General features: G+C 31.1%; 5 protein-coding genes across 5 annotated transcripts; 2 read left to right on the top strand and 3 right to left on the bottom strand.

Annotated features, from left to right (window-relative positions):
- Positions 1–53: 53 nt before the first annotated feature.
- PPL_05010 (kelch repeat-containing protein) lies at positions 54–2425 on the bottom strand (the record flags this gene model as incomplete). Its single annotated transcript, XM_020575906.1, has 4 exons — positions 54–1488; positions 1731–1797; positions 2060–2107; positions 2263–2425. 4 exons carry the CDS (start codon positions 2423–2425, stop codon positions 54–56), a joined length of 1713 nt encoding a protein of 570 aa, XP_020434222.1.
- A 1336-nt stretch (positions 2426–3761) lies between these two features.
- On the top strand, positions 3762–5280 carry PPL_05009 (fatty acid synthase; the record flags this gene model as incomplete). Its single annotated transcript, XM_020575905.1, has 2 exons — positions 3762–3784; positions 3855–5280. The coding sequence occupies 2 exons, from the start codon at positions 3762–3764 to the stop codon at positions 5278–5280; spliced, it is 1449 nt and encodes a 482-aa protein (XP_020434221.1).
- A 1101-nt stretch (positions 5281–6381) lies between these two features.
- PPL_05008 (uncharacterized protein) lies at positions 6382–8157 on the bottom strand (the record flags this gene model as incomplete). The annotated part of the gene is made up of 1 exon (XM_020575904.1): positions 6382–8157. The coding sequence occupies one exon, from the start codon at positions 8155–8157 to the stop codon at positions 6382–6384; it is 1776 nt and encodes a 591-aa protein (XP_020434220.1).
- Positions 8158–8584: 427 nt separating this feature from the next.
- rps7 (eS7 family ribosomal protein) lies at positions 8585–9268 on the bottom strand (the record flags this gene model as incomplete). The annotated part of the gene is made up of 2 exons (XM_020575903.1): positions 8585–8959; positions 9053–9268. The coding sequence occupies 2 exons, from the start codon at positions 9266–9268 to the stop codon at positions 8585–8587; spliced, it is 591 nt and encodes a 196-aa protein (XP_020434219.1).
- Positions 9269–10060: 792 nt separating this feature from the next.
- On the top strand, positions 10061–11534 carry arpA (alpha-centractin; the record flags this gene model as incomplete). Its single annotated transcript, XM_020575902.1, has 4 exons — positions 10061–10111; positions 10188–10252; positions 10413–10614; positions 10692–11534. 4 exons carry the CDS (start codon positions 10061–10063, stop codon positions 11532–11534), a joined length of 1161 nt encoding a protein of 386 aa, XP_020434218.1.
- Positions 11535–11575: the final 41 nt, after the last annotated feature.

Raw genomic sequence — 11575 nt, 5'->3', positions numbered from 1 at the left:
CAAATTTTAATGTCAGAGGAAGGTAATAAATGTAATAGATTTTTCTTTATTTATTATAATGAAATTGATGTGGATGCACACCATGATCTATTTAGATCATTAATATCTCTAAAGAATGGTTCACATTGATTGGATTCAATTGAATATTTGAAATTATCATCATTATTATTACCAAATGAATAGATATAACTTGATGTTGGTGATTCTCGATGATACTTTACAAATGGATACTGTGCGTTTGCGAGATGATCAGCATTGAGATTGATTGTTTGTTTGGTTTCAACATTGTATTTGATGAATCGTTTGTTTTTTCTATCAAATATGAAGAAATTTCCATTGTTATCATGACATCCTGAGTATGGTATAATGTCAATTTGATAATCGGTTATCTTTTTATTTGTTAAATCGAATTGAAAAAGCTTATTTTGATCCCATGATAATGAATATAATGAACCTTTGAAGATCATTGATGATACTTGACGATCATATCCATCAGGTAATTGATAATATGATTCAAATTTCATTGTCTTGATGTTGAATCGATCAATTCTATTCTTTATATTAACACCATTAACTAAATAGATATGATCTTGACCATCATAACAAACTGATATATTAGAATCACCTTTGATTCCTCTCATATCACCAATATGTTCAACTGATTTCGATTTCATTGATATTTTAATCCATTTGTTTTCATTGGTATGTCCACCGAATATATAGATATATTCACCAATTGAAACAATCGAGGAGTATGTAAAATTAAATTGATAATCAAACTGTAATTCTTCAATTGAATTGTTGTTTGATGTGTTGATCAGTGTTGCTCCATTTGATTTGTGTGTTGTGAAAATATAAGATTGTTTATTATCATTGTTGTTTTTTGTTGTTGTTGTATTTATTGGTGATTCAGTTGATTCAATGTTATCAAGTTTGATTGATTGTTCAATGATTGAATTCAATTGATTGAAATCAGGTTGTTTGATTGATAATTTATATGATGATAATCTTAAGTTATTATTGTCTGTGTTTGTTGTTGATTCATTGAATCGATTGTTGTATTTATGAATGATATCTAATAATAATGATGATGAATCGTTGGAATGTTGTTTGAGAAGTTCATCAATATTGAAATAAATATTATATTCATTGAACAATGTTTGATTATGATGATTGATGAAAGATTGTAATGATGAACTTGTTGTTATTGATTCCATTATTGTTGTTGTTGAATATAATGTTGTTGTATCTGATATAATTGATTGATTACTATTATTATTACAACAATTATTATTTAATTTATTAAATATATTGATAATATTTATTAAATATTTTAAATTCTTGATATTATTATCGATTTGATTTGTGATTGTATGTTTATCATTGATAATATCTCTTTGTAGTTTATGTTCTTCAATGATTAGATATTGATGTAATTGTTCAAAGTGTTGTTTGATATCATTCTCTGTTGTTGATAATCTTTGATATCTGGATGTCGATGATCTTAATGATTCCCAAAAAGATTTAAGTTAATTGTTGATTTGTGAATGAAAATTATGTATATTTCTACCAGTACTATCATTTATTCGTTGTGGTGGTGTCAATAATATCATCTAATTTTAATGTACTCAATGAATGTTTGATTTCATCGATATCTTCTATTTTATGGGCATGATCAGGATGATCTTTGATATGGTTGATTATACATTTTGAACACATCAAACAATTACATTGATAACAAATGAATTTGTGTGATTTCTGATGATTTAAACACTTCATTGTCATTATTAGCTTTTACTAGTTGAATATTATAATCGATGTAATTAAATAAATAATGAAAAAATTTAATTTAGAATGATCACACACTAAATTAAAATATAAAATTAAAAATTAAAATAAAAAATCAAAAATTCAATTTTAACTTAAATTTATAAATTTTAAAACATTCTCAAAAAATAAACATAAACAAGACAAAGAGTTTTTAGTTAACATTTAACAAATATAAATAATTTTATTCAATTAATTTGTCATTGGTCTTCATCTTCTTCGTTTTGATTACTGTCTCTGATTCTGTTGTCATATTTTTCTTCATCATCGTTTGATAGGTCTAAAAATAAAAAAAAAAAATGAAAAAAATCAAATTAAACTTTTAAGTTCCTTGCATTTAATTTGCAATACAAATTTGAAGATGTGCTGAAAATCCAAAATTAAATTAATTTTTATTTCATACTCAAGAATTTATTCTAGTGAAGAAACAGACACTACATCTCATAGAAGGTAAAATGAGTATCTTCATATGCCGACAACGCTTTACGCCTTGATGCTGTTTACCGTCAGGACTGTCGAAGTGCTGATTTAAAGGATCCATACTCATCCATGCAATCTCTCCATCTCTGATGGTAATCGAATGTTTGACCAAAGCCATTGTTGGCTTACAAATTGATCAAAGGTCGACTGTCTGGTCCATCTCTTGTCAATGGTTAATTCTGTAACAAGGTAGTTACGCTTCACCAAGTTTCTTCAGTTGTTCGCTGATGACAGCGGGTGGTGCACCACCGTACTTCGAGATGAGCTGGATCTAGTCGTCCTCGGTTGGTACGGTTTGTTTAAATCGGCCTCGTCGATCGACGTCTGCTGAGATCAATCCGACCAAATGTACTGATATTCCTCTTCGAGTTATCGACACTACTGCTAGATCGACCTTCCTTGTCTGTCTCTACTGTTACTGAGCGGTGGTAGGTCGGCGTGCTGTTCAATAGCGGTAGTCATATCATGTCTCTAAACTGGCCTCTACTGTTCAAACGCGATTCGCTGTTACTCAGAGCCAAGTCATTTTATCATCTGCTCCGGTATCTTGAGTCACCTTGGCGATGCTGAAATAGTTGTCATTAAGAAGATTATCGATAACCTTCTCGATCTTGGTTCGCAGCCATGGTGGGATCGGAGAGATCATTGCTTCAATTTGGAACAAAGTGGCCAGAACCTCTTTGACTACGGTTTACAAGGTGTGAGTGTTGTCCAACACAAGTGTCTCTCTTCTCTATCATCGACCTTTAGTTAGTTTGCGCCGACTGGAAGTACTTAGTTAGAGAGCTTAGACTATCTCGACTAACAATCTACCACCCATATTTAAACTGTAAATGTTTCACTACTCTGTATGTATGGCTGATGTATATGATCAATATGATGCTATCAATCGATCTATCTGTTTTATAATAGTACTTGGTTGACAATTAACTGTATGGTGTTAAAACATGATATGTTAATAAGATGTTGAAGTTACATACATTATTTATTTACAACTCTCTTATTTGCTAGTAGACTAATATTGTCACCAAATTTTTACTATCATATAGATTTGACAATTTATCACTATCTATCTATTTGAAGCTATTGAAATATATTTAATTCGAATTAAATCTTTGTTGTTTGTTCAAAAATTTATTATAAATTATCTTTTTTAAATATTTAAAATGATTTTTCAGACATATAATGATCACTATTTTTAGATATTTTTAAAGAGTGTTGAATAAAATTTCATTTGTTTTCAGACTTTCTTTCTCCTGATCAATTGAAGTGGTTACATCAGTTGTTTTGCGATGCAAACAATTCAAATCAACAATGTCGAATACTTCCATGGAACCATCAAATAGAACAATTATAATAATTATGTGTATTTTTAATAATTTAAATATATAACAATCAACAATCAATATTATATCATTCTAGAATTTGATAATAAATAAAAAAATAACATTATAATGTTACCAATAAATAATCAAAGGTATATATATTGTAAAGATTTAATTTTATTGAATACCAATATAAAAATGTTTATTAATTTGAAATCTTAGATATATCATTCCATTTACATCGAATTCAGAATCTGCATTTGATGAATATTTAGAACTATTAAAAAAGGATCAACAATTAAAATCAATTGAAGATCTTTCACTCTTTCAATCGACTACTTCTGAACAAATAAATAGAAAGTACAACTATCGTAGAGTTATTGTTGCTAGAGATTGGACAGATCTATACCAACCTAATTATCAAGTTCAATCAGAGTTACCTTCAATCGCCACTGATGGTACTGATGATGAACAAGAAAAGAATGTCTTGAAAAAGAAGATAATCATGATTGTTTGTGGTCAGAGTGGTATATTCCTGCAACTTGGATTGCAACTCTACGATCAATTTCCTGTATATAGAGATACAGTAGATCATGTAAATCAACTCTACCTAACAATCTCTGGTTTCAATGTAATGGAAAAGATATTGGAACTGTGCCAACTTCCACCAGACTCTAAAGAGGGTTACAGCCAGCTTCTCGTCAATCCCCTGCTTTTTATTTTTCAAATTGGAATGATTCATCTTTTCAGACACTTTGGTATTGAACCAGACATGGTTTTCGGGCTGAGTTTGGGTGAGATTGCACTTTTCTATTTGTCTGGATCGGTCACTCTGGAGACGGCCGTAAAGATTCTCTATTATCGATCGATCTATCAAAACGAAGCGTTGACTACCTACGGCGGTAAGATGTTAAACGTCCGCATCAACTACCATACCTATCTGGAAAAGTATGCTAGCCGTTATCCAGAGTTGGATATTGCAACCAAAGCATCGGGTATAACAGTGTTGGCCGGTCAACACGATCATCTATTCACTCCACTCATGTTGGAGTTTGAGCGTGATGGTGTGGAGTGTTTCTTCTTGGCTATCGTCGGTACTGTACATTCGCGAGCTCAGAAATTGGTTAAACACAAAGTACTCGATTCTCTGGCGGGATTGGAGATGGAATCGGTCGCCGCCAAGATACCGTGGTACTCGACGGTGTCGGGCGATCGCTATGACCGACCAATCGATGCCAAGTACATCTACCACAACATGAGAAAACCAGTGGAGGTAGAGGCAGCGTTGCAATCGATTGCACGTGACATCAAAGATAGATTCCAAGACTATGTATTCCTTGAGATCTCTGGCAATGCCAACATCCTAAGTATGATCAAACCAACACTTCCAAAAGCGATCGTAGTTGCATCGATAAAGAAAAGACATGATGAAGTTCTACATTTCCTCTACTCACTTGGTATTCTGTTTTGTCACGGATTCGATGTATCTTTTAAATCACAATTTCATGAAGACCAAATCAAACAACACAATCTTACCACTCACACAACCAACAAGTTTAATGAAATCTTAAAGCTCATTCATTTGGATCAGCAATCCAATATTAATATTGATCAATTTAAAATAATATCAAAGTTTATTGATAAATAAATTCGATTTAACAAGCATCAGCACCAGTTGTTTTGTTTTCTGTTTTTATTTTGTTTTTACTTGCTTTGTACTTATGACAACACAAACAGCATAAGTATGAGATAATTGAGTCAGAACTGGTCATTTGATATATTTAGAGGTACCAAACAATTAATCCAATCTCTCTAATCTGTTTGTGTATGAAATCGAATGTTTGATCAAAGATATCATACCTGATCAACTTTCTACTGTCTAGTTAAACTCTTGTATTTCAAAGGTCAATTCTGTAAGAGGTAGCTACTCCTCGACTTTATGACATCACCAAGCTCCTTCAATTATTCTCTGATCTTCCCTCTCTTCGACGAGAACGATCTAATCTTAGGTTGGTTCTACTTATTCAAATCTAACATTTGTCTTCTGTACAATTTTAAATAAAGTCATATCTGTCATCTATTTACTGATAAATCTCAACCTATTAAGAAGGTATTGTACTACTCTCTATACACCAATATAAGGTAGATACACTTTATTTATATACAACTCGAACAGATTGAATAATCTTCTATAAAGATCTATTATAATTATCTAATTAAAGATATTGAAAAAGAACAGAAGATTTAAAATTGAATTAATGTTTTTTCAATATCTATGTTGGTTTGTAGTTCCAATTAACTTCTCGCTGCCACAAAAATTTAATAAACAAGACATTAAAATTATCAAAAATTACATTGACTTCAGTTAATACAACTTCCTTTCGACTCCAATGTAGGCCAGGATCGTTACATAGGTCAAAAAATATTCGTAGGTAGCTATTAGCACAATATTTACTCATGTCAACTAAAAAATATCTCTTCAATAATTTTTAATTTAATATTAAATAAAAGGTATTGATGAAATAAAATATATATATATATTATCACAAGTAATTAACACTTAAACTTTTATTTAATTTAAGTTTGAATTTTTAATTAGTACAAAAAAACTACTAATAAAACATATATATGTATAATTATATAATTAGAGATTGAATGTAAAATAGATATCATTAATCTTTATTTTATCTAATTTTTTCTGAAGAGTGATGAGAATTGATATGTTTATTTGTGGATTGTAGTCAAAATATCATAATGAAATTGAAGTAGATGCACACCACGCTCTATTGTGATTAATAATATCTCTAAAGAATGGTTCACATTGGTTGGATTCAATTGAATATTTGAAATTATCATCATTATCTATACCAAATGAATAGATATAACTTGATGTTGGTGATTCTCGATGATACTTTACAAATGGAAACTGTGCATTTGTCAGAGGAACAGCATTGAGATTGATTGTTTGTTTGGTTTCAACATTGTATTTGATGAATCGTGTACCTAACATGAAGAAATTTCCATTGTTATCATGACATGCTGAGAATGGCAAAATGTCAATTTGATGATCTGTTATCGTTCTATTTATCAAATCGAATTGAAACATCTTATTTTTATTCCACGATATTGAATATAATGAACCTTTGAAGATCATTGATGATACTTGTCTATCGTATCCAACAGGTAATTGATGATATGATTCAAATTTCATTGTCTTGATGTTGAATCGATCAATTCTATTCTTTGTATTCCAACCATTCACCAAATAGATATGATCTTGACCATCATAACAAGCTGATATATCACTATCACCTTTGATTCCTTCGATATCATCAATATGTTCAGCTGATTTCGATTTCATTGATATTTTAATCCATTTGTTTTCATTGGTTGATCCACCGAATATATAGATATATTCACCAATTGAAACAATCGAGGAGTATGTACAAGAAAATTGATAATTAAACTGTAATTCTTCAATTGAATTGTTGTTTGATGTGTTGATCAGTGTTGCTCCTTTTGATTGGTGTGTTATAAAAATATAAGATTGTTTATTATCATTGTTGTTTGTTGTTTTTGTTGTTGTATTTATTGATTCAGTTGATTTAATTCGATCAAGTTTGATTGATTGTTCAATGATTGAATTCAATTGATTGAAATCAGGTTGTTTGATTGATAATTTATATGATGATAATCTTAAGTTATTATTGTCTGTGTTTGTTGTTGATTCATTGAATCGATTGTTGTATTTATGAATGATATCTAATAATAATGATGATGAATCTGAGGAATGTTGTTTGAGAAGTGAATCAATATTAAATACACCAAAATGTTCATTGAACAATGTTTGATTATTATGATTGATGAAAGATTGTAATGATGAACTTGTTGTTATTGATTCCATTATTGTTGTTGTCGAATATAATGTTGTTGTGTCTGATATCAATGAAGTATCCTCATTACTACAAGTATCATTTTTATTATTATCATTACTGTTATTATCACTATTATTATTACTATTTAATTTATTAAATATATTGATAATATTTATTAAATATTTCAAATGATTTATATTATTATCGATTTGATTTGTGATTGTATGTTTATCATTGATAATATCTCTTTGTAGTTTATGTTCTTCAATGATTAGATATTGATGTAATTGTTCAAAGTGTTGTTTGATTTCATTCTCTGTTGTTGATAGTCTTTGATATCTGGATGTCGATGATAATAATGATTCCCATATTGATTTAAGTTTATTGTTGATTTGTGAAATGAAACTATTACTATTAGTACTATTAATTTCATTATTAATTTGATTATTGGTTATAGTTGTTGTGTCAATAATATCATCTAATTTTAATGTACTCAATGAATTTGTGATGTCATCGATATGTTCGAATTTATCGAAATGATCAGGATGGTCTTTGCTATGACTGGTAATACATTTTGAACACATCAAACAATTACATTGATAACAAATGAATTTGTGTGATCTTTGATGATTTAAACACTTCATTGTCATTATTAGCTTTACTTCTTTGAACAAATAACTAAAGATTAATCTGATATATTATAATTAATAAAATGAATCAATTGGAGTTCATAGGATAGAATAAACAAATTAATTAAATAGTAAAAAAAAAATGAAAATCAAATTAAAAACCTAAAAATAGCAATTGTGAGTGTGGTATGCAAAAAGTGTTAATGAAAGTAATAAAACGAGTTATAATCATAAATGTTATACCTAAACATTCTCCTGCACTGTTTGAACAGAAATGATAGAAAACAAAAGAGAAAGAAAGAGAAAAAAAAAGTGTTAATAGTATAAAACAAACAAAGATGATTTAAAAAATATTTTAAATACTATTTTGGTATTTAATATATATATTTTTAAGGCCTTTTATTTTGATCAGATTCCAACCCTCGGCATTACAAAGAATGGATTGTGTTTAGTTTTGTTCAGAGGAGGCAGATTGAACTGGGAATTCGAAAACGACGTCCTTACCAGTCAATTTGTGGTAAACAGCAGAGAATGAGTCGAGCTTGTGTTCGGTGACAGTCATTTCCTTACGATCCAAATAGACCTTGTGGAGCTTGGTACCGTCGAGTCTGTATCTCAATCTTCTTCCGACAATGTTGGTTGGGAAGACGAGGTCGTCTAACATGGCATCGTGGACAGCCTTGATGGTACGGGAGATTGGTACCTTTTGTTGCTTGACCTTGTTGGTTGAAGAAACCTTGTGGATGATTCTTCTTTGGGCAATGAACATAACGGTCTTACCACCCAACTTCTTTTCCAACTCCCAAACCAACTTTTGTTGAATCTAAAATGATAATCGTCCAAACATATACTAAAATTAATGGTTTCGTCCTAAAGTGTTGTTTTTCCTGTTATTTGTTTTGTTACTATTACATACCTTGTGGTAAGCCTTGAGTTGACGGAAGGGGACAAAGATAACGATAGCCTTCTTTCCTTCGGAGACATCGTACTCCTTGGCAGAGACAATTTGGAGATCCTTCAAATCCTTGAAGTCGTTTTGCTCCAAATCCAAGAGAGCTTGGGCGATGGTGTTTTCAGTCTCGGTTGGTTCCTTACCGGCTGGTTTGACAATCTTCTTCTTGGTGGTAAGCATTTTCTGTAGTAATGATAATGATAGTAGATTGATTCGAATTAGTCTTTAATGTTCTTCAATCCCATAGATTAGCTGGTAGACATGATGGATGTGTGATGATGAATGCGTTCCAAGATATATATTGAACCTGTTTCTCCTATCTTAATCATATATCAACCTAATACTAACGCCATCACATCATCACTTCAAGTCTAATCTAAATCTATCTATACTGTGATATTATTTATTATTAAGACGACATACGTAGTGGCCTCTGATCCTTAGATTGAAAAAAAAAAGAAAGAAAGCTATGTATGGGTTAACTCTCACATATTGGACCTCCACTGTCCAGAGAATCGCCCACACACCACTGCGCATCCAAAATTAAAAAAATTGAAAAAAATAAAAATTCAATTCGAAAACGTTACATACATTTGACTTTGAAATTTTGGTGTGCCAAAAGTTTTGCAAACAATAGTTTTTATGAACTATGAATTTGAGTGTGGTAATAGTGATCATCAAAAATAATAATAACACAAAAAAAATTAAAAATAATATAATAATAATTTTTTTTTTTGATTTTTTGTGTCTAACATCATAGTAATTATATAATTATCTTTTTTTTTCTTTAATAAATACTGCATCAAGAGTCACTTTTAAACAAAAGAAAAATAAAAACATTGTATATTAGAGTAGTAGAGTCAGTCAATAGATTGTATAGAATATCCAAGTTGTATAATAATAAAAATAGATTGACACATTTGATAGATATTTTTGATTAGAATTGACTTTATATAATTAATCAGATTTATCATGTCATCAAATCAAGTTGAATTTTCAAATCAACCAGTTGTAATTGATAATGTATGGATAACAAAACAACAAAAATAACAATTACATTATGAATGCTAATTTTTTTTGATTTTGAAAATATTATTAGGGTTCAGCAATTATAAAAGCAGGTTTTGCAGGACAAGATCAACCATCTTCTATATTCCCATCATTGTAAGAGATAGAAATGAATTTATCAATCATAATATCATATTAATATTCATTCATTTTTAAATCATACAATACAATTAAACAATCAATATATTGGATTATCATCATCATCATCATCGTAATCATTATCATTACCATTCATTATGTTATCATAATAATATAGGATTGGAAACCCAAAGTATAAAAAAGTAATTGGATCAAGTGTTGAAAATGATTCATCATATTTCGTTGGTGAACGTATTCATGATATGCGTGGTATATTAAAGCTGAAGCATCCAATGACACATGGTGTTGTAACTCATTGGGATTGTATGGAAAGAGTTTGGAATCATACATATGAACTATTAAAAATTCAATCATCTGAAGTAAGTCATAGACAAATGATATGATATAGTTATTATTAGTGACAGGATGAATATATTAATACTAAACATGATTATAGCATCCAGTATTATTAACAGATGTACCAAATAATCCAAGACTTCATAGGGAGAGAGCAGCAGAGCTATTCTTTGAAACATACAATGCACCAGCACTCTACTTTTCGATTCCAGCGATTCTCAGTTTGTACGCCAGCGGTAAGACAACCGGTATAGTTTTGGACAGCGGTGACGGTGTGACACATGCCGTTCCGGTGTTTGAAGGTTTCGCACTGCCACACGCCATCACTCGTATCGATATCGGTGGTCGTGACATCACCGATCACCTCTCGTACCTGCTACGACGCGGTGGCTACAACTTTAACACCTCGGCCGAGCGCGAAGTCGTCCGCACCATCAAGGAGAAGACATGCTACGTCGCTTTCGACCCGCAGAAAGAAGAGGAGATGCGTGAACTCGATAATACAACCAGTAGTAAACCAGTACAGACAACCTATCAGTTGCCCGACGGCAACTTGATCGATCTCGGTGCAGAGAAGTTCCGTGCGCCCGAGTTGTTGTTCCACCCGGATATCATCGGTGACGAATCACCGGGTATTCACCAGTGTATCGATACATCGATTCGCAAGTCCGACATTGATTTGCGTAAGACGTTGTACGCCAACATCATTCTGGGTGGTGGTTCGACGTTGTTCACCGGTTTCGGTGAGCGTCTTTTGCACGAGGTCAAAAAGCTGGCACCCAAGGACGTAAAGATCAAGATTACCGCGCCACTCGAGCGTAAATATTCAGCATGGATCGGTGGTTCTATTTTAGCTTCACTTACCACCTTTAAAGATCTTTGGGTAACCGCACAAGAATACGAAGATGAAGGTGCTTCTATTTTGCATAGAAAGATATTGTAAACAAAACAAAACAAAACAACAAACAAACATAAATATAACAA

The sequence above is a fragment of the Heterostelium album genome, assembly GCF_000004825.1.
Source record: "Heterostelium album PN500 unplaced genomic scaffold PPL_scaffold4, whole genome shotgun sequence".
Lineage (NCBI taxonomy): Eukaryota > Evosea > Eumycetozoa > Acytosteliales > Acytosteliaceae > Heterostelium > Heterostelium album.
The sequence above is the reverse complement of the archived record's forward strand: the minus strand, read 5'-3'. Positions and strand labels throughout refer to the sequence as shown.